Below are 22,053 nucleotides of genomic sequence, written 5' to 3'. Positions count from 1 at the left end.
GTATTAGAATTACAAGTGTGTACCACAATTATTTAAGTGTGTACCACAGTTATTTAAATAATGTAATTGGCCTACATTATAAAAAGTTGAGGCCACTGTATCTAAAAAATGCCTACGGTTTATAAACAAAGATGAATTACGTTGAATAGATTCAAACTGCTTTTTTTTTTAACACTTCCACCTTTTTAAGATTTTACAGAATGAACAACTAGATGAAATATCTGCCTTGGGTAATGAGGAAGTATCAGCAGTTAGCCAAGCATGGTTTACAACTAAAGAGGATAAGGATTCACTAACTAACAAAGGTAAGATGTTCAATGCATTTTAGTTACCAGTAAGAAGGGAAAAAGAAAAGAAGATAAAGGGCTTAGGACCTTCATTATTGTGAAATCGTATCCATTGAGATTTTCTAAATGAATTAAATTTCACCCTGAATGACTTGATTTTCAATAATTATTAATTTTCTAATACAAAGTAGATTTTGTCTTGTTTATTTTTGAACAAATGTGGCTTGGTGGTATTTAAAACGCAATTCAGTTATCACTCTTGAGAATAGAAAGAAGTCTATTAACTTTAGTCTGAAATTTTAATCAACCATGTTTTTAGCAGAGCTGAAAAGCTGCTAAAAAAACACTAGGAAGGTGGCTCAGTGGTAGAGCGCTTGCCTTGCATGCATGAGGCCCCTGGATTCAATTCTTCAGCACTTCATAAGCAAAAAGAAAAAAGCCAGAAGTGGTGCTGTGGCTCAAGTGTTAGAGCACTAGCCTTGAGCTGAAGAGCTGAGGGACAGCGCCCAGGCCCAGAGTTCAGGCCCCACCACTGGACTCAAAAAACAAACAAACAAACAACACTAGGGTTTGTATATATGCCATTTTGAAGTAAGGAAGGAAGTAGATAGAATTGTTCCTAACTATACTATATAGTACTCTTCAAGAATGTATTTATTTGGTATCCAGTTTATTACTTTCATGTTGTTGTCTAAGATCTTTTGCTTATAAAAATATTTTTTATGGGGAAAAAGTTTTGATTTTAACTTTCTTGATTTTATAAATCTCCTTTTATTACTTATATTTTGTAAAGATAATATTTTAAAAATTTTTTGAAGGACATAAGTGGAAGCAGGGGATGTGGTCCAAGGAAGAAATTGATATTTTGATGAGCAACATTGAACGCTATCTAAAGGTACTCCGTGGCATAGTTTTTATGTTTACCACTTTGTTTATTGATTGCAAAAATATCCAAATAGTATTACATGTGATTTGCTGGGAGCTTTTCATTAACTTTTATAATAGATGATTTACAATAAATTATGGCTTAATAATTCACAAGTTTATACTTAGAGTATAATACATTTAAATTTTTTGAGTTCTCAGCATAAAATAGTAATAAAAATTGCTTTCGTTACCAACTAGAGTTTAGGCAAAAATCTTTGTAGCCTGTCAACAGCTTGGCCTTGTCTTTTCAAGTAACTTAAAAATAGTTTATTTTATGTAATTTAGCCTGAGGGTAACTATCTTCTTTCCACTTAAAACTCAAAATTCAGGGCTGGAAAGGTGGCTCAGTGATAGAGTGCTTGCCTTGCATGCATGAGGCCCTGGGTTTGGTTCCTCAGCACCACATAAAGCAGAAAAAGCCAGAAGTGGCACTGTGGCTCATGTGGTAGAACACTAGTTTTGAGTTAAAGAGTTGAGGGACAGTGCCCAGGCCCAGAGTTCAGGCCCCATGACTGACCAAAAACAAAAAACTCAGAATTCTTTGTTATTTGTCCATTGAACATAGAATGTTGTGGCTCTGAAGGCAGTAATTTCCTTAATATGCAGTATATGTTTTTGAAACAAAACAGCATCTATTTAGAAAAACAAAACATGTGAATGGTACAAGATTTTAACATATGAGTGATAACTGTGACCTACACTACAAGAGTTCAAAAATTTTGGAAGAGTAAGGATTTGAGCTAGGTCTAAAAAAGAATTTAAATATGATTAACTAGAGGAAACAGCATAAATGCTGATTAGCAAGCAATCAGAGATCAAAAACACTAAATCACATTAAACTAAATTAGCCCCTTTAATTTGAATCAGGTAAATGCCCCTGTAAAACTGGACTTCGAAGTCAAGACCAAACAATTAGAACTTTATTCTGAAGCAAAAATAAAGCATTAAAGCTTTTAAGTTGAGTTGTAAGAAGTTGATGGGATGGATTCATACTCTTCCTTATGGAAATCTTTCCAAGAGACTTACTGCTTATCCTCATATAAGGGTTCAAATAGTTTATGTTTGAAAAGTACATCATTAGTATTGTTTGGAGAGTGGGGGACAGGTACAGTATTTAACCATTTATTCAATATATATAAGTATATTGTCATCTTAATTTTGACTACAAGTTAAGATTTGAAAACTATAAAGTTTAAAATCCTTTATTATTTACTGGTGAATAAAGATCTTTTCACTGAGTTTATTGTTTTAGAAAAAGAAATAGTAAACATTGTATTCACAAATACATTGCAAATCATTTAGAGCCATGTACTGGTGGTGGCTTATACCTATAATCATAACTACTCAGTCTGTAACCTGGAAGATTGAAAAGTCTAAGAGGCTCCATCTTCAAATAATTAGCCAAAAGTTGAGCTTGGGGTTTGGCTCAAGTGGTAGAGTACCAGCCTTGGGGAAAAAGCTGAGCAATAGTATGAGGCACTGAGTTCAAGGGCTCAAGCCCCAGAACTAGCACCAAAGAAAAAAAGTCATTTGTGAGTGGCTTTTGCCATATCTTTTGAAATTTTACCCTTTTTTCATGCAATGATATGACCAATCACATCAGTAGTTTCTCTGAAACTGACATGAGTTTGTATTCCTGGGATAAAGGAATTTGGGAGTTTTGCATTTATTTTTTTTTTTTTTTTGACATTGATGTATTAACTTTATACATTGTTGGGTTTACTGTGCTACACTATGAAGAAAGGATCTATATTAATGAATGAGCTTGACCTAACAATTATTTTCTGAAACTGTCTTTGTCTGATTTTCCCATTGAGATTATGCCAGCCTGATAAAATGAGCAAGGAAGTAGCATTTTTCTCCTCTTTACTGTAGAATAATTTAAGATCATAATTACGTTTCTCTTAACTATTGGTTACAATTTATACTCTGGGCTTAGGGTTTTCAGTATGGAAAGATGATGATAATGAATTTATGAAAGTTTCTTGTTGGTCTGGGCCTAGTTGATTTGCTATTTTTTCCAGTCATTTGTGGTAAGTTGATTTTTTTTCTAGGACTGTGTTCATTTCATAGACATTCAAATGTTATTGCCACAAAATTGTTAATGTTCATTTATTGTCTCAATCTCTGAAGCTTCTCTACTTAGGCCCTACTTTTTTGATTCTTATATTATTTACAGTTGTGTTCTGTTTTATTTTGTTGCTAGAAGTAAATTGTTTCAATTTTTTCTATCAAAAATACAATTTCTAGATTTATTTTTTGTATGTTTTTTCTACTTTATTTAAATTTTTTCAATAACTTTAAAACACTTAAATTGAATCTGTTGAATATTATTTTAATTTTGGAACAATAAAAATTTATTACCTAAATACTTTAACATTTATAACCATTACTAACTAGCAATATCTTTTTTTTAATAAATGCCTTTGATGATCTTTAACATTAAAGCAAGTTTAAAAGCATAGTATATTCACATGATTTTATCAGAAATCCCTAAATGAAAGAAATGTAACCCATTTAGGCACGCGGAATAAAAGATGCTACAGAAATCATCTTTGAGATGTCAAAGGACGAAAGAAAAGATTTCTACAGAACTATAGCATGGGGTCTGAACCGGCCTTTGTTTGCAGTATATAGAAGAGTGCTTCGCATGTATGATGACAGAAACCATGTGGGAAAGTATGAAAACTTGTAATGCTGCATGTTTTCATGTAATTTGGGGGACTAGTTAAAAGAATCTGTTAATTTTTAAAATACAGCAACAATCAGTGACTTAAGTGGTGACAGCTATGGATTATTATCCATAATAATTTGATCTTCTAGTTCTAGGTTGAAAAGAATAAACTCTCTTTTGGAAATCAGACTGAATTGTCTTACTATTAGGTTAAAGTAAAGGTTCAACTTTCTATGACAAAGTCTGTTCTGTAAGAAAGTAACATAAAAAGTATAGTAGCATAAAAGCATTAAATAAGTAGCATAAAGGGCTGGGAGTGTGGCCTTGTGGTAGAGTGCTTGCATAGCATGCATGAATCCCTGGGTTCAGTTACTCATTACCACATAAACAGAAAAGGCCAGAAGTGGCACTATGGCTCAAGAGGTAGAGTACTAGCTTGAGCAAAAGCTCAGGAACTGTTCCAGGCCTTGAGTTCAAAAGACACAGACTGGCCAAAAAAGCAGCATAAAAAATAAAAAGTAGTAGCATAAAAAATATAGAAGCATAGTTGTTGAAGATGTAGAAAGTGTTAAAAAATGTATTCCTTGGAACCTTTCTGATTTTATAGTAAAGTATTTATTAGCACAGAGACCATTTTTGTAAATGAAAATAGTGGAGAATAGCTATCTGGAGACAATGCCTGGATATTATTTGTCTTTGGGAAGTTTCAGTGCTAGTAATATGACTTACTAGATACTACTAAGACTGAGCTACTGATACTGGTTTTCTTCTAGCTCTTCAGCAGCCTGCTAAAGAAAATATACTTGAAAGCTGAAGAAAATAGATTATGTATTATGACAATGGGGGAAAAATTGTAAATAAATTGACATTGCAGCTGCTGTATTGAAACAGTCAAAGATGTCAATGCTTTGCTGGGGGAAATGAAGAAAATGTCAATTTTTTCAGTGTCTTAAGAGAATTTTCCACGGATTTTCTTTTTACCTGTCATTTCGATTGTCATCCATAAATCTTTCAGAAGAGCTATGATTTCAAGTGCCTTAACAACTTTGAAATAAAAGCCAGGCAATAATAGGAACAAATGTTTTAAACATTCAATATTTCTAAAGAAAATTACAGTATTTATATTACAGCTAAAAGTAATGGCCCTTTTTTTCCTTTTAACAAAATAGAATTATTTTTAACTTTTATTCACTTCAATAAAATGGGTCACTTTAAGAATGTCAATAGGCTAAGTGATTGTAATGAGGTATCTAAAATTCTGACATATTAAAGTATTTAATTCCTCATTTTAATTTTTTTAATTTCTCTGAATTTTTAGATATACACCTGGTGAAATTGAGAAGCTTAAGGAGTAAGTTTTAAATTTTATTTTATTGATTCTGTTATTTGCTTTTTGTCTTGTAATTTTAAACTTTTAATATGAAAGTGGGGCAGTTTGTAGCAGACTGGTATAATCTTGCTGTTAAGCATAACTGGCTATTTTAAGAGCTTATCAGCTATAGAACTAATATAATAAGGCTATGCCCATAACATACAAATTTAGCCTCCTATTGTTAGTCTACTGGATACTTCATCAGACCATTAACAGGGCTTCCAGAAAGATAAAATGGACATTTTTGGTGGCCTAAGACTACATTTGGGGGATTTATATACCAACATTAAAAACAGGGTTTTGCTTCATAGCTTAATTTAAAATAATGACTTGGCAAATACTTCACTAAATATTTATGCTGGTCAAGACTGCCAAGTCAAGCATGATTTTATTTCATTGAGTTAGAGTCATAAAATAGGTTTAATGGACTTTATAGATCATGAAAAAATTTGAGGTTACATTCTATTTATGATGATAAGGATCTGTGAAGCTTTTTCACATATCTAAAGAAGAGCTTGTTAGGTGTGTGCTCAAAAGGGAAAAATCTGGGGCTAGCCTGGGAGATTGTATCAATAACCTGAGGGGAAATTTGATCTTTTTTGAACACATATCCAAGTTATTTATTTCTTCTCTGACCCAGGAAAAGGGCAATTGCTGCCTGTTTTTTTTTCACCCACAGACAACTGTGGACCCCAATAAAAGGCCACACTTTCAAACTTTGGCTCTCAAAGTATTGCTGCCCACAACTTCCAAACCAGTCAAATGGGAAGAAGAAGAATGAAGAATAAATGATGAAATTAAAAGGGAGAAAACAGTTGAACCAAATGCTGATTGGCAGACTCTTGTTTTAGGCTCCGGATAAAGCATGGCAATGACTGGGCAACAATAGGGGCGGCGCTAGGAAGAAGCGCATCTTCTGTCAAAGATCGGTGCAGACTGATGAAGGATACTTGCAACACAGGTACTGTGAGTGCACTGGCAGGGTTTCTTATCACTCTTTAAGCTTCTAGCCTATCAGATAGTGCTTTCTTATCTGAAGGAAAAAATGTTGGCTTAAGGTGAATTATTTCCTAGTCCTCACCTTTTTTCAGTTTAATAGATCAAACTATAGTCCTTGGTTTTATTCTTTTATATAAGGTGGCATTACGCATAAGGACATGACATCTGTTCCATTTCAAAAGATTTACATTTACCATTTCACAGTTTTCAGAAATTCAAAGCTGTGTCCCAATAGGGCAAGTATTTCTTTTTACGACATACATACAAGAGGTGATTTTTAATATAGGCCAATCTAACTGAACAGCAACAGCAGCTTATTATTCAATTCAGATTTATGCAAACTTTAGCAACAGACAAGTGACAAAATAGAAGTTCTGTTCAAAGGGTTGTATATATTTTAGGACAAGTTCAAAGTATACATTTCCATAAAACAAACCTATAATTATAGGGATTTCATTTTCCCACCCACCCAGACTACAAATGTTTCTAAATGTACTCAAATGTATGGATAGTGTTAAAGCTAACCTTTTTACCAACAATAAATAGTACTTTGTCTCTGCCACTATCACTTGACCTTTGAGCCTCATCATAATTCCCTCTTTGCCCTATCAATCCCAAATTCAGTTTTTCAATAAAAACAAAAAAGGAGTTCTCCATTTTAACTTCATTGTCAGGCATATAATTTTTATCCTTATCTCTTACCCTACTAAACAAGACCATTTTGTCCTTAGCTGTTACTGTCACTATTAGTATTATCAGCAAGACAGTGAGTACCTAAATTTTACTTTGTTAATCTTGGGTGTAGCTAGCTTAATGTAGGGATCGATTGGACCTTTACTTTTAGGATAAGACATGAGTTAACATAAATAAGCTGCTTTCACATACAGTACTATGAACAGTGCTTCTTTTGTTACATAATTTGGGAGGACACTTCCTTTTCATGTTATGACATTGCTTCTGGTGAATTTCTCCTGTGTACTATACCATGAATGACACTCTTTGTATGTTTCCTTCCTTTGATGTCAAGCTATTTAATATAATAAGATTTGTTTTGAATCCATCAGTGGTATCTAAGTAGTAAAAAATTGCTGAATTTATTCCTGAAGCAAGCTTTTTTGAAACCCCTATAATTATGTACTAGTAATTAAGTCAAAAGTTAACATTTCTTTATTAGTTTTCTGCTCAAACTCCATTTCTTTAAAATGGAGAGGAATATTTAGTGTGTTAGTGAATTTACAGGCTCAGAAAAAAAAACAGGAATAAAAGTGTTTGAATACTTGTTTCAGATTTAATATTTTATCACAGTAGTTTGAACAAGATGATAAAAGATCATTACTTAAATAGGTGAGAAGATATTGTTGTATTTGTAGCTCCTATCTATTCTTATAAATAATAGCCTCTTGAACTATCTACCACTTCATTTTTTATTTGTGGTTGTGTTTAGAGTAAAGGTTTTACATATAAGAGACTTGGCATAACTTGATAAAATTCTTTGTGGTTGTGTTTTGGGTAATTGAACTCTTACTGGATGCTTCCTGTCAGTACTTGGAAATATAGGACTGAATCAGCTCTATACAAGTCAAAAAAGTATCAGGGAGGCTGGGAATGTAGCTTAGTGGTAGAGTGATTGCCTAGCATGCATGAAACCATGAGTTCAGTTCCTTAGTACCACATAAACAGAAAAGGCTGGAAGTGGCACTGTGGCTTGAGAGATAGAGTGCTAGCCTTGCACAAAAGCAGCTCAGGGACAGCCCTGAGTTCAAGCCCCAGGATTGGCAAAAAGCAGTGGTAGTCTGGATGATTTCTTTCTTTCAGGGAAATGGACAGAAGATGAAGAAAAGAGACTTGCAGAGGTGGTTCATGAATTGACAAGCACTGAGCCAGGTGACATAGTCACACAGGGTGTGTCTTGGGCAGCTGTGGCTGAACGAGTGGGTACCCGCTCAGAAAAACAATGTCGTTCTAAATGGCTCAACTACCTGAACTGGAAACAGAGTGGGGGTACTGAATGGACCAAGGAAGATGAAATCAATCTCATCCTTAGGTTTGTACTAAATCTTTTAATGCCAAAACTTGATTAATTTTGTAATAGTCTTGATGACTTTCTTCCTTGGTCTCCTAAATGCTTAATATCTGAAAAGCATCCTTTCCTTAGAGCTTTTATTCATGATCTAAAGTATTTCATATTGAGCTCTTTTGTTTGTTTGTTTTGTGTTTGTTCCTTTTTAGTGGATTTAGTGCCGGGGCAAAGTACCAGATTGAAGGCGTGGAGACTGAAGTCCTCTCTATGTCCACAGAACAGGTATGGCACAGGCAGTGACAGTGCAGCTTTTCCACTGTCCCACCAATGTGCCTCAGTCCTAGCCTAGCGGGAACATGTTTAGGGTAAGAGGCCTATTCAGTCTCCATAGCCTTCAATCCTTGGCTACTGTGCTTAAAATTGCCAAGATGCGGGGCATATACTTTCAAATTCAGTTAAACACAAATCAAGGTATTTTGTTTAACCAGTAAAACTCAGGAACCAAATAAGCCAAAACACCAGCAAGAAAATATTTAAGATATTGAACTTAAATATCATTATTGTGGCTATACCTTGAGGATATCAAAATTATCAAAGCAATTAAAACTGAAAAATTTAAGACTTTTAAATCCCCAGATTTAGTTAGTTGTACTATTATATTGTTTTTGTCTATCAGTTTGTTTTAAATACAGGTTTTTCCCTATTTCAACTGTCTTCTTTTAAATGGCTGTTTCTGAACATTTTTACAAATGGAAAAGCTCAGCGACCACACCATGAAATATTGCAAATCATTTTACAACTAAACTGTTCTTTAATTGCTTCTAACCTTTAGCCTGTTTCCTTTCCTTTACAGTGCTTCATCTGGTTCTAACCATGTATCTACCATTCAGCCACTACTTAGATCTTTAAACAAAGGCTGTTGCTGATAGCAATTTAACTCATAGCTCTGAAAGCATGTCTGTAAATGGAACCCTTTCCCTCATACAAACTTAATATAGCATCTCACTGGTATAAGTAAAGGTTCCCTTTATTTCTTGTATCATTGTCACCTACAAGAAGAAGAGGGTTCTTACTGAGAAATTAAATTTAGCATCTAATCTGTGCTTATTTTGTAACCTGTAGGATAGCAGAACTTGATGTAGCTGATGAAAATGACATAAACTGGGATCTGTTAGCTGAGGGATGGAGCAGCGTCCGTTCACCACAATGGCTTAGAAGTAAATGGTGGACCATCAAAAGGCAAATTGCAAACCATAAGGATGTTTCATTCCCTGGTAATGTATTACTTGCTTTTTAAAGTCCTTCCCTTACTGTATTTACTTCTTGGAAGTTTAAAGGTTAGAAGTTTTTTTGCCTCAGAAGAAAATCATCAAAACAGATTTTTTACTTAAAATTCTGCCCTGAGTCCTTGTTTTCATAGAGAAGAGTTAATGATTTGTGATTTCCAAGGCCCATAAGATGAAAATATACACATTTACACACATACTCTTTTTCTTTCACATAAACTATGAAGAGGAAACACACTTTGTGTTATCAGATTCATTCCCCTTAGTATAAACACCAACTTTTATTTTTCAAAGAAAACTAAATTAAAAAAAAACATTCACCATATATACCAGTGGCTCATGCTGGTAATCTCAGATATTTGGATGCTGAGATGGTAAGGATGGTGGTTCAATACCAGCCTGGGAAATAAAAATTGAAGATCCCATCTGAATCCCATCTGGGAGTGGTGTTTGCCTATCATCCCATGTGTGGGAGGATAAAATTGGGGGGATGAAAGTGGAGGATTTAAAAAATCTGGCATATACATATCTGTAGCCCCAGCTACACAGGAAGCTGAAGCTAAAGGATCATTTGAGACTAGCTCCAACTCAAAAAAATAATTGCTATGATGGATGTTTCTAATAATTTCAGGCCATGATTTTACTATTTTGTTTGGTAAGTTATTACATCCAAAATAAAATTCATTCCAAATACTTTCCCTCTCACCCTGTGTCCCTTGTTGCTTAGATGATAGTCTACCGAGAGTCAATGTTCTTTTTTTTGTCTACCCATCTCCCTTCAGTCTTAATAAAAGGTCTTAAACAGTTACACGAGAACCAAAAAAACAACCCAGTGCTTTTGGAGAATAAATCAGGATCTGGAGTTCCAAACAGTAATTCCAATTCCAGTGTACAACATGTTCAGATCAGAGTCGCGCGCTTGGAAGATAATACAGCCATCTCTCCAAGCCCCATGACAGCATTGCAGATTCCAGTCCAGATTACCCATGTCTGTAAGTGTTGGGACCTCAAGACTCCTTGTTACTGGACTTGTATGATATGGTTAATGGCTCTGATAGTTTCAGTCTTCTAAGGTACTGATAGAAACGTGCCCAAGATGATTAAGTGACATCTAAGGCATTTTTATGTTCAGTTAATATTTGTGTAATGTATGGGTATATGGCAGGCTTGGCCATTATAAATCACAGTCAAAGATGATTTAACATCTTTCTAGATTTTATAATAAAGGATTTAATAAGAGCCACTCAAGTAGAAATCAAAATTAATGGTTAATAGAAACTACCTAAAATTATATCAAGGAAAGAAATGAGTTCACAGGTGGTAGATGGTAAGTTCACCAGAGCATACACAATTGAGGATAGATTTACAGTATTAACTATCAAAGGAAAATTGGTTTCATTGAGGTTGAAATTATTTTTTAGGGAATTAAAGGGCTAGTGTCAGAAAAAATAATCATTCTCTTTTCCTTAGCTTTTGTTAATTTTATACTTAATAAGATTTATGAGAACCCAGAATTTATTGTTGAAATGCAAAATATTTTCTTTACCTCTAAACCAAGTTGACTTTTCATACCTTTTTCACTGTTTTTTATCCTTATTTAATCCTTATCTCACTTGTATTTAAATAGGTGGAGATCCTAAAATGCTTTGTGCCTATGAAACCGTTATTACTCATAAATGTACCAATCACTGTGTTATTATCAACCAGTCTCCCCACCCCCTTTGGCATTGAGACAAATAAATGTATGCAGAACTGTCCTTCAGATTGCTCAATGCATAGATACCCTTGACCTTACCCACAAAATACAAGTAGTGCTTTACCATCATAAAAGAAATACCCCACACATTTCCAAATGTATGGTCTGGTCTCTTGGTTAAAAATAACTGTTGTTATTTACACAATAAAACTGTATATGTGATTGGATAACTCAGTGGTAGTTGATTTGTCTATCATGCTTGGGATCCTGAGTTTGATCCCGGCACCAAAACCAAAAGAGGGGTGATTTTGAAAACAATCATACATCTTAAATCCTAATATAAGTTTGGTTGTTTCATCTTCCTTTCAATGTAATAAATAATGAAAAAAAATTTCCTTTGGCCTTGCTTGTTTTTGTTTTGTAATCTGAGAACTGCAATGTCAGTGAAATTACTAATTCAAATAAATGAGTTACTGTGGGCCAACAACTGATTTAGTTTTCCTTGGGTTGACAATACCTATTAGGAAGACAGCAAATACTGTGTAAATGGTGCTTTCATATTAATCTTATTTTTTCCAGCAAGATAACTGAATATAACTGTGTTTTAACTATTACTCTTATTTAGCATTGTACACAAAATCTCCTGTTTAGTCCCCCAAATGTGATCTTTTGAACTAAAAACACCTTACATTTACTATGTATAAATCTGTTTTTAATCCTCAGAACAACTAATATGAAACAAGCAAGACAAATCTCTGTAGACATTAGTTTGGATCAAGTAAGTTATTTTCCAAGGTTTACACAGCTAGGAAGCAGTGTCACTTGAACTCATACCTAGTGTTATGAATACCAATCCAAACATCTATACTGTATGTCAGAATGCCCACAAAAATTCATTGTGCCAGTTCCTTTTATCTCTCCAGGTTTGTCCTGATATGTTCTTGCTTCCTAACATTAGAAATTTTTTTATGGTAAATACCAAGGACCAGCAAAAATTTTGTATAGTCATAAGTTTTTTAGGCTTTGTGAGCCTTAGGATATCTCACAAATACAAGTACTCTGTAGTTTAAATACAGAGCACTTAAAACATGAATGAGTGGGCATACTTCTGTTTCATTAAGTTGGCTGTGTATGACAATTGTGCATAAATATGTTCTGTATTTCACCCTAGATAAATCCATTAGATTTCTTTCAGAAGAAATTCTGATGACTTATTATTCAATATGAAATTTCCTTTATGACAAACATTTTATTATTGTCCTTGTTCTTACTACAGCTTCAACAGACTCTCCTGCTGCTACTGTTGACCCAGAAACAGTAACACTAAACAGTGGAACACTACAGACATTTGAAATTCTTCCAGTGAGTAATACTTCATCTAATAGATATTGGCCACTTTCATGCTTTAGGCCAACTGGTATCATTTTTTAAAATGCTATCATGTAAGCAGATGAAATTAAAAATTTGAGGACAAATGGATTTTGGATGAAGCATAAATCAGATTTCCACTTGCATACTTTTTTCTCCATATATGCATTAGCCAATGTATATTTTTGAGGTTTGCTTTTTTGTTTTGCTTTTGTTTGTTTGCTGGTACTGGGGTTTGAAATCTGAGCCTTCTGCTTTCCCTCAGTTTTTTGGCTTAGAACTGGCAGTCTACACTTGAGCCATGCCTCCACTTCTGGCTTTTGGTAACTAAGTGGAAATAAGTCTATTGGATTTATCTACCCTGGATGGCTCCAAACCTTGATTCTCAGATCTCAGCCACCTGAGTAGCTAGGATTCCCCAGCACCTGGCTCTGTGTTCTTTTGATATATAAAAATAACATTGCTAATGAGTATATACTATGGTTTGTACTAAGTCATAAGTACCTACTAGCTATTTAAGCAAAGTTTATGGACAATTTATGAGCTGTTAGTGAATACATTCTCTCAGCAAGCACTATAAGATCTCAAATAATTAAGTCACTTTGAGGAAGTCTTGTAGTTTTTTTAAAAAGTTACCTCTTCTTAGCAAATGATCTACCATTTCTAATCTCAAGTTATATCTAGAAAAAATGTAAATATCTGTCTACATAGTAACATATATTGAGTGCTCAATTTTGAATTTTGATCTTGTGTTAGCCAATATGTGGTCACAGTGCTGGCTGGGCAAAAGGAGCAAACTGTATGCAGCTCCCAGCCAGCCAGCCACACCATCACAAGGTAAAGAACACTCCACAGTGTACTGTGTTGCTGTGGTGGTCAGCAGGCTAGGTATATTAAATGCATGTTGAGTTACAATGTTTCTGATGGATTTATCTAAAAATAATTCCATCAAAAATTGGAGAGGATATCTATATATATTTCCCTTTATTGCCACTGGGTGGTACAATTGGAACATACAACTTATGATATGGAGTGTCTTTTAGTGATAATTTAAAAATTAAAAAAAAGTTCTAGTCCTTGCCTGTGCTGTCTTCTAAAGTAAGTAAATCCAAGAGTTCATATACTTTAGTAAGAACATAACATTAAAGTGCCTCAAGACTTATTTACTGAGCCAGGCGCCGATGGCTCATACCTGTAATCCTAGCTACTCAGGAGGCTAAGATCTGATGATCACTGTTCAAAGCCAGCCCCAGCAAGAAAATCCATGAAACTCTTACCTCCCATTAATCATCAAAAAACCAGAAAAGTGGCGCTATGGTTCAAGTGGTAGAATACTTGGCTTGAGCTGAAGAGCTCAGGGACAGCAAGTTCAAGCCCCATGACTGACCAAAAAAAAAAAAGATTTATTGTGAAGAACATAAAGGGTATTAATGCAAGAGTTTATTCATCCTCTCTATAACCAAATCCCCAGAGAATGGCCAACATGGCAGAAGGTTCTTGTTCCATCCTTAGAACCCAGCCTAGAGTAGAGTTAGAGGTGTACAGGACGTGATAACCATTTGATACTATTAGCAAACAGAATTTTGTTTTGTTTTTACTCCTTTCCCCAAGTACAAAAAAAACATATTTACACACACAAACACACACACACAGAGGTACATTTAGGTTTGTGTTCAGGTTTTGCTTATGGCGTCATGGTCAAATGTTTAGACTTCTATTAGTAGGATGACACTGTTACCTAATCTTAAACTGAGCTTTAAATTAATGTATACATACACATATATTTTATGGTAATGCCTGGTCATACGTTATTAATACATAAAGCCTTTGACTCTTACAGGAAGAAAAGAGAAATTGAGTCCTGGGTGCTAGGTGCTAATCCCAATACTACTGTCTTTTCCATGAGAGGCAGATATAATCCTTTATTAGCAATAAGGTTATCTGTATTAAGGGATTCTGTACACAGGAGAGTTGTTTTGGGCCAACAAAAGGTACTGAAAAACCATCAGCTATTTTTTTTTTTTTTGGCCAGTCTCAGGGTATAAAGTTAGAATCCTTGTCATTCTTCACTCTGCTTTCTTATGGCTGATGCCACCTGAACCATGCCTCCAACCAGCTTTTTCGCTAGTTAGTCCGTAGAGTCTCAGCCTTTTCTGCCTGTGCTGATTTCAAATGTGATCGTCCACGTCTCAGCTTCCTATGAAGCTATGATTGTAGGCATGAGCCACCGACACTCAGCTCCAGCTCTCCTTTAAGTACAAGAATCTTTGGGATATTAGGATAAACCTACCTCAAATCCTTACATAGGAGCTTATGGTTTGAAAATAACTTGGTTAGCAAATAACTTGGCTGTACTCATTTTAACATTTCAAGAGATAAATATCAGCTAACCAGCTTTCCACATAAGCATCTTCAGAACACTGCTAATTGCTGTTTTGTTACACTTTAATATAAGGAATATTTACTAAAATTGTTTTACAAAAAACACTGTAAACACTGCTTTTGTGCCTTTTTAGAAAAGTGAAGTTTAGTCCTAAACTGAGAAATTGACGGGAAAACTAAGAAAAGTATTAAGGTGGGCTGACTGGGTGCCATGTACCTATTATCTTGGTACCCTGAAACAAGTAGCTAAAACCAGAATATAGAAATACATAGGAGCAAAGGGCAGGGTAAAGTTAATGCTCTGAACAGAGCAATGACTTAAGACAGATTAACTTTTTTTTTTTGGTTGGTTGTGGGTCTTGAACTCTGGGCTTGGGCACTGTCCCTGCACTCTTCAGCTCAAGGCGAACGCACTACCCCTTAAGCCACGCTCTACCCCTTAAGCCACGGCGCCACTTCCGGTTTTCTAGTGGTTTATTAGAGATAAGAGTCTCACAGACTTTCCTGCCTGGGCTGGCTTTAAACTGCGATCCTCAGATCTCAGCCTCCTTAGTAGCTAGGATTACAGGCCTGAGCCACTAGCGCCCAGCTAGATTAACAATTTTTATTACTTGTTTGTAACTACATGATTGATAAGAACCTTTGTGGCTAGTAAATGACAGACTTTGCCAGTAGTCTGTTGTACTTCTGTTAAAATACCTTTTTTTCTTTTTAGTCTTTCCATTTACAGCCCACAGGCACTCCAGGCACCTACCTACTTCAGACAAGCTCAAGTCAAGGCCTTCCCCTAACTCTGACTGCTAGTCCCACAGTAACCCTGACAGCTGCTGCTCCTGCTTCTCCTGAACAGATCATTGTTCATGCTTTATCCGTATGTTACATAGTTTTATTTGATTTTTGAGTTATGTATTATGTATCTGTTGATACAGATATAAATACCCACACTGATAAGGTTACCTAAACAATTCTTCCTTTACTGAAGTCTCGTTACTCTTTTGTATCTACTTATGATATGTATATATAGGGAAATTAGAAGAGTAAGGGACATTGGCAACAGAGTAGGAGTTTTATAAAAGTACTGATTATAAACATTACAGTCCAAGCCCGGCTCTAGTGGCTTATGCCTATAATCCTAGCTATTCTGGAGGCTGAGATCTGAGGATTGAGGATCGAAGCCAGCCCAGGCAGGGAAGTCCATGAAACTGATCGATCTCCACTAAAACTACCTCCAGAAAAAGCCCTAAGTGGAGCTGTGGCTCAAATGGTAGAGTGCTAGCCTTCAGCAAAAAAACTCACAGACAGTGCTGTGGCTCTGAGTTCAAGCCCAGGATTGGCACGCACATAGAAAGCTTAAGTTTCAGATCCAGAAGGGAAAGTTATGGGAGGGAGCAATGGGAAACCACCTGTAGTTTTTACTCATTATGCCATTAATGATTTTCCTTTAACATTTATAGCCAGAACATCTGTTGAACACAAGTGACAATGTTACAGTGCAGTGTCACACACCAAGAGTCATCATTCAGACTGTTGCCGCAGAGGACATCACTTCCTCTATATCCCAAGCAGAACTAACTGTTGGTGATATTCAGTCATCTGATTTTCCTGAACCTCCAGATGCACTAGAAGCAGACACTTTCCCAGTTGAAATTCATCAGCCTAAATTAACTATACAGCCATCATTTAATGACACTCATGTATCGAAATTCAGTGACCAAAATAGCACAGAACTGATGAATAGTATTATGGTCAGAACAGAAGAAGAAATCTCCGTCACCGACCTTAAACAAGAAGAATCACCCACTGATTTAGCCAGTGCTTATGTTACCGAGGTAAGCCACATATATAAGAAGAGCACCTTGAGCCTTAAAACAGTTGGAAAAAAATCTTAGAAATCCTTCGTAAGGATAAGGCTCTAGTACTTCCTTTTTTTCCCCTTTAAACTACAACCCCATCTCTTAACTGTAGAATTAGCAGTGCACTACCAATGTTGCTGCCAGAAGTGGACAGGACAGAGTTTCACCTTAGCATACTTTCTCATTGATGCTCTCTCTTCCTATAGTAGACTGAAGTGTTTATGTAACCCACTGTTTTTTGTTTTGTTTTGTTTGCAGTTCAAAGCTCCTTTTGCCAAGGCTAGCTCTCTACCGGTTGAGCTACAGTACCACTTCTGGCTTTTTCTGTAATTAATTGGAAATAAGAATGTTACATACTTTCCTTTCCAGGCTGGTTTTGAACTGTGATCCTCACATCTCAGCCTCCTGAGTGGCCAGGATTACAGGTGTGAGCCACTGGTACCCAGCTGTAACCCATTTCTTGAGTATAGTTAATCTTTGGGGTTCAGCTTAGGAACCTCATCCTGTAGTTCAACTATACTGTTCTATTTTCAAGTATCAATGTTTGAATTTGTTTAATAGTACATTAAAATAGGACGTTATTGAAGTTTACTTAAGATCTTGCTCCTTTAATTGTAATTTTAAAATGAAATACCTGAGTATTAAGTGCTGTCAAATCTAGATGTACTCCAGATCATGAGGAGAACTAACAAGTAATCTGAGTTAGAGTCTTTTTTTCTCTTTTAAATATTATTTAGGATTTAGAGTCTCCCACCATAGTAGAACAAATTCATCAAACAATAGATGATGAAACAATACTTATCGTTCCTTCTCCTCATGGCTTCATCCAAGCGTCTGATGTCATTGATGCTGAATCTGTCTTGCCTTTGACAACACTAACAGGTACTGTAATACAACTCTTTATCATGTGCCTGATAAATTATAAGGAATTAAGAACTTAAAAAAGCAAGGGACAGTGGGCAAATAGTGATAAAAATTTTAAGAATTTAGTTTGTGTTAGTCTTTTCTTGACTTACCAATGAAGACCTGTTAAAATACATACTGTACATTTTTACTATGGGTTACATAGTGAATATATACATTTGACTAACTTGAAACTGAACTCATTACAGATCCCATATTCCAACATCACCAGGAAGAATCAAATATCATTGGATCATGTTTGGGCAGTCCTGTTTCTGAAGACTCAAAAGATGTTGAGGAGTTGGTAAACTGCCATTAGGTAATTCTTAGAAGAAACAGGTAGTTGTGCAAAGAAGCCACTCTGTGAAGTTACAGTATCTCCAAAGACATAGGAGCAACTCTCAAGAGGCTTAATTCATCTCTTCTTTTGGTTTTTATGTAGCTACAGTATTTAAGCCATGCACGCACACTGCTGCTGCTGTGACTTTTTACCTCCTCTTAAGTTTGTCATTTGCGGTCCAGTTTTAGGATTGCGTAGTTGAGGGGAGTATTGGGAGTATTGACTGCCGTCCTTGTGTTTAGTGTTGTCAGGAGGGAATTTGATTCACTCCAGCTAGTGGAAACTTTTAAAACCATCAAACTTAACTCCTCTAGTTTAAAAGCTGTAATCTTTACCTCAACAGATAGATCACACATGGCACTCTACTGAGTCTTAGCCCACCTTATTTCTGAAAGTCTTTATCTCAGTGGTCCATAGAGCTCATCACTGACCTTCAAAAGAGTATATAGTATTAATTTGAGAAGCATAAAAACACCAAGAAACTTGGGTGTGGTATGGCAGTTACTTTTAGTTAACCCATTGCTGGCAGTGGGAAATAATTTAGTCAGGGTAAAGAAGGCATTAAAGAGTTGAGAAAATTCACTACAGGATATATATAATACACATATTATATATATATATCCATTACTTTGAAAGGGAATATGGATAAAAATAGTAACAAAACCCACCAGAAGCTGAGCAGTTCCCCCCCTCATCAGAAAGCACTCACCAATTTACGGTTAAACAGAAAGAGATAATGTTGCCTGTATTTAACACATGATCACTCAGTAAATGTTTTGCTATATAAATTTTCCAGAAAAATAGTTGAAGGGGGGTTATTAGAGTTGTCATTCACTTAGTGCATTACCTGGTGGGAGTACATTATAATTCTCCCTCTTGAGCAATTTTGAAAAATAAAATTTGCTTCTGTAACAAAAGGAAACAAATCAAGAGTCATTCCTAAGGGTTATAAGCCAAAATTAATTTCTAGGGCTTTAATGAGTTTGATCCCTAAACAAAAGTCACAAAAACTTGTATAAATTATTTTATTTATTATTGTAATTAGATCTTCACAATCAAAGTTGTCTTTTCACCGTCTCTTTTGTTAACGTGAAATTGTAGTTATAAGCAAAAAATGGTTGCCTAGGGAACAATAATTGTATATTCAGTTTAACAGAAATAAAAGAGTATTTGTCTTAAAATGCAAGATTCTGAGCCATGCAATTAAATTGTGAAAAATGTTTAATTTCAAAAGTGAAAATTACTTGTGCCATTTGAGTGCTGGAATGTTCAAGTGCAAAATCGGCTCCTTAAAAGAAAAGCAAAGAGATCTATGATATATATCTCCCTTGCAAGAGGGAATTTAGATTTATAATTGACATGAAAATCATGTATCAGACTTCTGTAGAAGATTCTTCAGCGTATTTTTTTCCAAAAGTTATTCACTGTCCTAATGTACAGTTTGAAGAGTCCTGGTAAGGATTTCTCCTTGGCAGCCTCACCTTCCCACATCATGGAAGTACAGGTTCGCACATATACATAACATGATGATAGAAAATACGATATAGTAAATTAGATTTCTAAATTTCGGTTCTAAGTCTCCTTGTCGATACCAGTAGATCTAAAAGAAGAATTAAATAAAATTTTAAGTAATAGCCACTAGGCCAACTGTTGAATATAAAAATACCACTAATTTTTTCCCACCAATGTCATGTTTCCCTTTATATATTTTTGAGACTAACACAGACACAATTTAATCCTTATTCTTAATAACTCTGATACTTATCTAGGTTTCCACATCCCAAGGACCTACTCTTCCTATTTTGTCAGTAAATAGGTTAGACAAGTGAACTGCTTGAGTCAGATAAGTAAATTACCATTACAAGTTAAGCCTTAAGTAGTGAGGAGCCCCTATTTGTAGTAAAAGCAAAGTCCTTGTGACTAGGACAAAACTGCAGCTTTAAGTTCCCCTGAAAATGTGATATTAATTGCCTCCAAATGGAGAGTAATCATAGATCTACAGAGACTATTTTTCTCATTATGAGGAACAAATCCAGAGTATTGATTCTTCCCTAACTAACATTTTCAAACCCTTTTTGGCCCTGTGCACAAGTCCTTGAGTGAAGACAAGTACAAATTTTTCAGCCAGCTAAAGATATTTTTGTTTTCCTTTTTAAATATAAGGGAACGTAGTTTCCCGTTAGGTTTATAACTTAGGGATCTAATAGAAAAAGGTAACTTAATGATTTGCAATTTCTGACATGGAAGAGAGAATATTTGAGAAACTTCTTTATGGACCCAGGGATGAGAACTCTGTCCATCAGCACTGCAATATCAGGCTCTCAAGAACACCCTACTTAAATTTAAATAGTACTCACAAGTATGCAGGCAGTAATACTACTCAAAGAGATGCAGACAGCAAAAAATATATTCAGCGGTTTCGGGGGTAGTTGAGGGAATACAAAAGCACTGATCAGTGTTACCTGTAGGGAGGGAAATTGTGTAAGGATTTACAAATAATTCCAAGACTTGATCACTGCAAGTCTGTGCATATTATAAAATTATATCTACCACCTATATCTAGCACTGGGTTTGCTTTCTGGAATTTCAATATATTTAAAAAAACTTGTAAATATGTTCAAGTTTTTTCTGTAATATTTGCAAACTTTCCAGCCACTTATAAAGGGAGACAAAACAGTGACAAACAAGCTAATCTCAACCTCTTTGTTAAGAAATTATTTAATGACTATCCTGAAGAGATCTAGCCATCTTGTTATGCTGAATACTTCTACAAAAAATTAAGGATGGTTTTACTTACCTTTATGAAAAATATTGAAGGATGGCTTTCCATTCATATACCCATTGTTTTTATTAAGAAGTATGGAAAAATTCATCCTCTTAACCAATTTAATGAAAGTCTAGACAAATGTCATCAGACTATGGAAACTGAAGCTTTTTACTGTGATAACACCCAGTTGTATTACACAGAATAAGAAAGTACTATACACTGACCAAATGTTTTGTTTTTTGGGGATTTTTTGTTTTTTGTTTTTGGGTTTTATTTTTCTTTTTTGGTCGGTGGTGATAAACTCTGGGCCTGGGTGTTGTCCCTCAGCTCTTCAGATCAAGGCTAGCACTCTATGACTTGAGCAACAGCACCATTTAATGGCTTTTTCTGTGTATGTGGTGCTGAGGAATGGAAACCAGGGCCTCATGCATGCAAGGCAAGCACTCCACCACTGGGCCCCCTTTCCAGCAAAAATGATGAGTTATAGAGGAAGCTGATAGTAGAGAGTGATATTTTTATAAATTTATTTGGCAAGCAAACACTGTATCTCATATTCACTTGGTAATTTTTGGAAGTGGAAATTCAAATAGCTCCTTCATTTGCCAATTGTAATTTTGTGGTAAGAAAATTAAAAGCAGTAAGTGGACTGCGATTGAAACATGTCATTGGCTCATGCTCAGCCCTTCCTTCCTGAATTTTTTTTTCCTTTTGATTAATTTAATGTTAAAACTTTTAAGAGCCTGAGTACAGCACGAAATAAAGATACTTACTAGAATCAGTAAGGATGTAAAGCTGCCAACAACTAAATTGATGATTCGGTCCTGAAAAAGAAAGAGTTTGTAAGCCATGGTTGCATTCCTGGGGCTTTCTGTATGAATTCAAGGCAGTAGGTTGGTTCAGCATGAAGAAACCAAAATCCTACCTTTCTTTGACTTTCATACATTCACCTGCTAGACCAGGCAGTGTGTAATGAGTCATAAGAGTAGAAAAGATAGTTTGAGAAACTGCAGTTAACTAGAGGAGGTTTCTGAAAGATTGGAGAAGACTAAAAAGGAAGGAACACATGCTCCTGTACATACAGTAATGTGTGTGAGGATATAGTACTGGGACTGCCAAGCTATAGCCTTGGTGAAAATTACTAGAAGACATAGTGGTATTGAAGTGTCCTTATCTAATCTA

The 22,053-nt window shown here is 35.3% G+C and overlaps 2 protein-coding genes across 3 annotated transcripts in view; one reads left to right on the top strand and one right to left on the bottom strand.

The window, feature by feature from the left end:
• Dmtf1 (cyclin D binding myb-like transcription factor 1) overlaps window positions 1-19,288 on the top strand; it is a 37,609-nt gene extending 18,321 nt beyond the window's left edge. Inside the window, exons 7-19 of one of the 2 annotated variants that reach the window (XM_013026054.1) lie at window positions 191-305; window positions 1,106-1,182; window positions 3,736-3,893; window positions 5,207-5,239; window positions 6,112-6,221; window positions 8,075-8,303; window positions 9,402-9,553; window positions 10,348-10,557; window positions 12,538-12,623; window positions 15,727-15,882; window positions 16,466-16,840; window positions 17,602-17,746; window positions 17,977-19,288. In XM_013026054.1, the coding sequence (XP_012881508.1) occupies window positions 191-305; window positions 1,106-1,182; window positions 3,736-3,893; window positions 5,207-5,239; window positions 6,112-6,221; window positions 8,075-8,303; window positions 9,402-9,553; window positions 10,348-10,557; window positions 12,538-12,623; window positions 15,727-15,882; window positions 16,466-16,840; window positions 17,602-17,746; window positions 17,977-18,086 (1,956 nt within the window). In that variant the 3' untranslated portion in view covers window positions 18,087-19,288. The remainder of the gene's footprint in view (window positions 1-190; window positions 306-1,105; window positions 1,183-3,735; window positions 3,894-5,206; window positions 5,240-6,111; window positions 6,222-8,074; window positions 8,304-9,401; window positions 9,554-10,347; window positions 10,558-12,537; window positions 12,624-15,726; window positions 15,883-16,465; window positions 16,841-17,601; window positions 17,747-17,976) is intronic. The other variant, XM_013026055.1, reaches the window with a different exon arrangement.
• Window positions 19,119-21,751, bottom strand: Tmem243 (transmembrane protein 243, mitochondrial). The gene is made up of 3 exons (XM_013026056.1): window positions 21,645-21,751; window positions 20,465-20,569; window positions 19,119-19,707 (listed from the first exon to the last, which is right to left on the bottom strand). Exons 1-3 carry the CDS (start codon window positions 21,720-21,722, stop codon window positions 19,585-19,587), a joined length of 306 nt encoding a protein of 101 aa, XP_012881510.1. The 5' UTR covers window positions 21,723-21,751; the 3' UTR covers window positions 19,119-19,584.
• Window positions 21,752-22,053: the final 302 nt, after the last annotated feature.

The sequence above is a fragment of the Dipodomys ordii genome, unplaced genomic scaffold (genome assembly GCF_000151885.1).
Source record: "Dipodomys ordii isolate 6190 unplaced genomic scaffold, Dord_2.0 Scaffold90, whole genome shotgun sequence".
NCBI classification, from domain to species: Eukaryota; Metazoa; Chordata; class Mammalia; order Rodentia; family Heteromyidae; genus Dipodomys; species Dipodomys ordii.
This window is presented reverse-complemented; position numbering and strand designations above follow the sequence as displayed.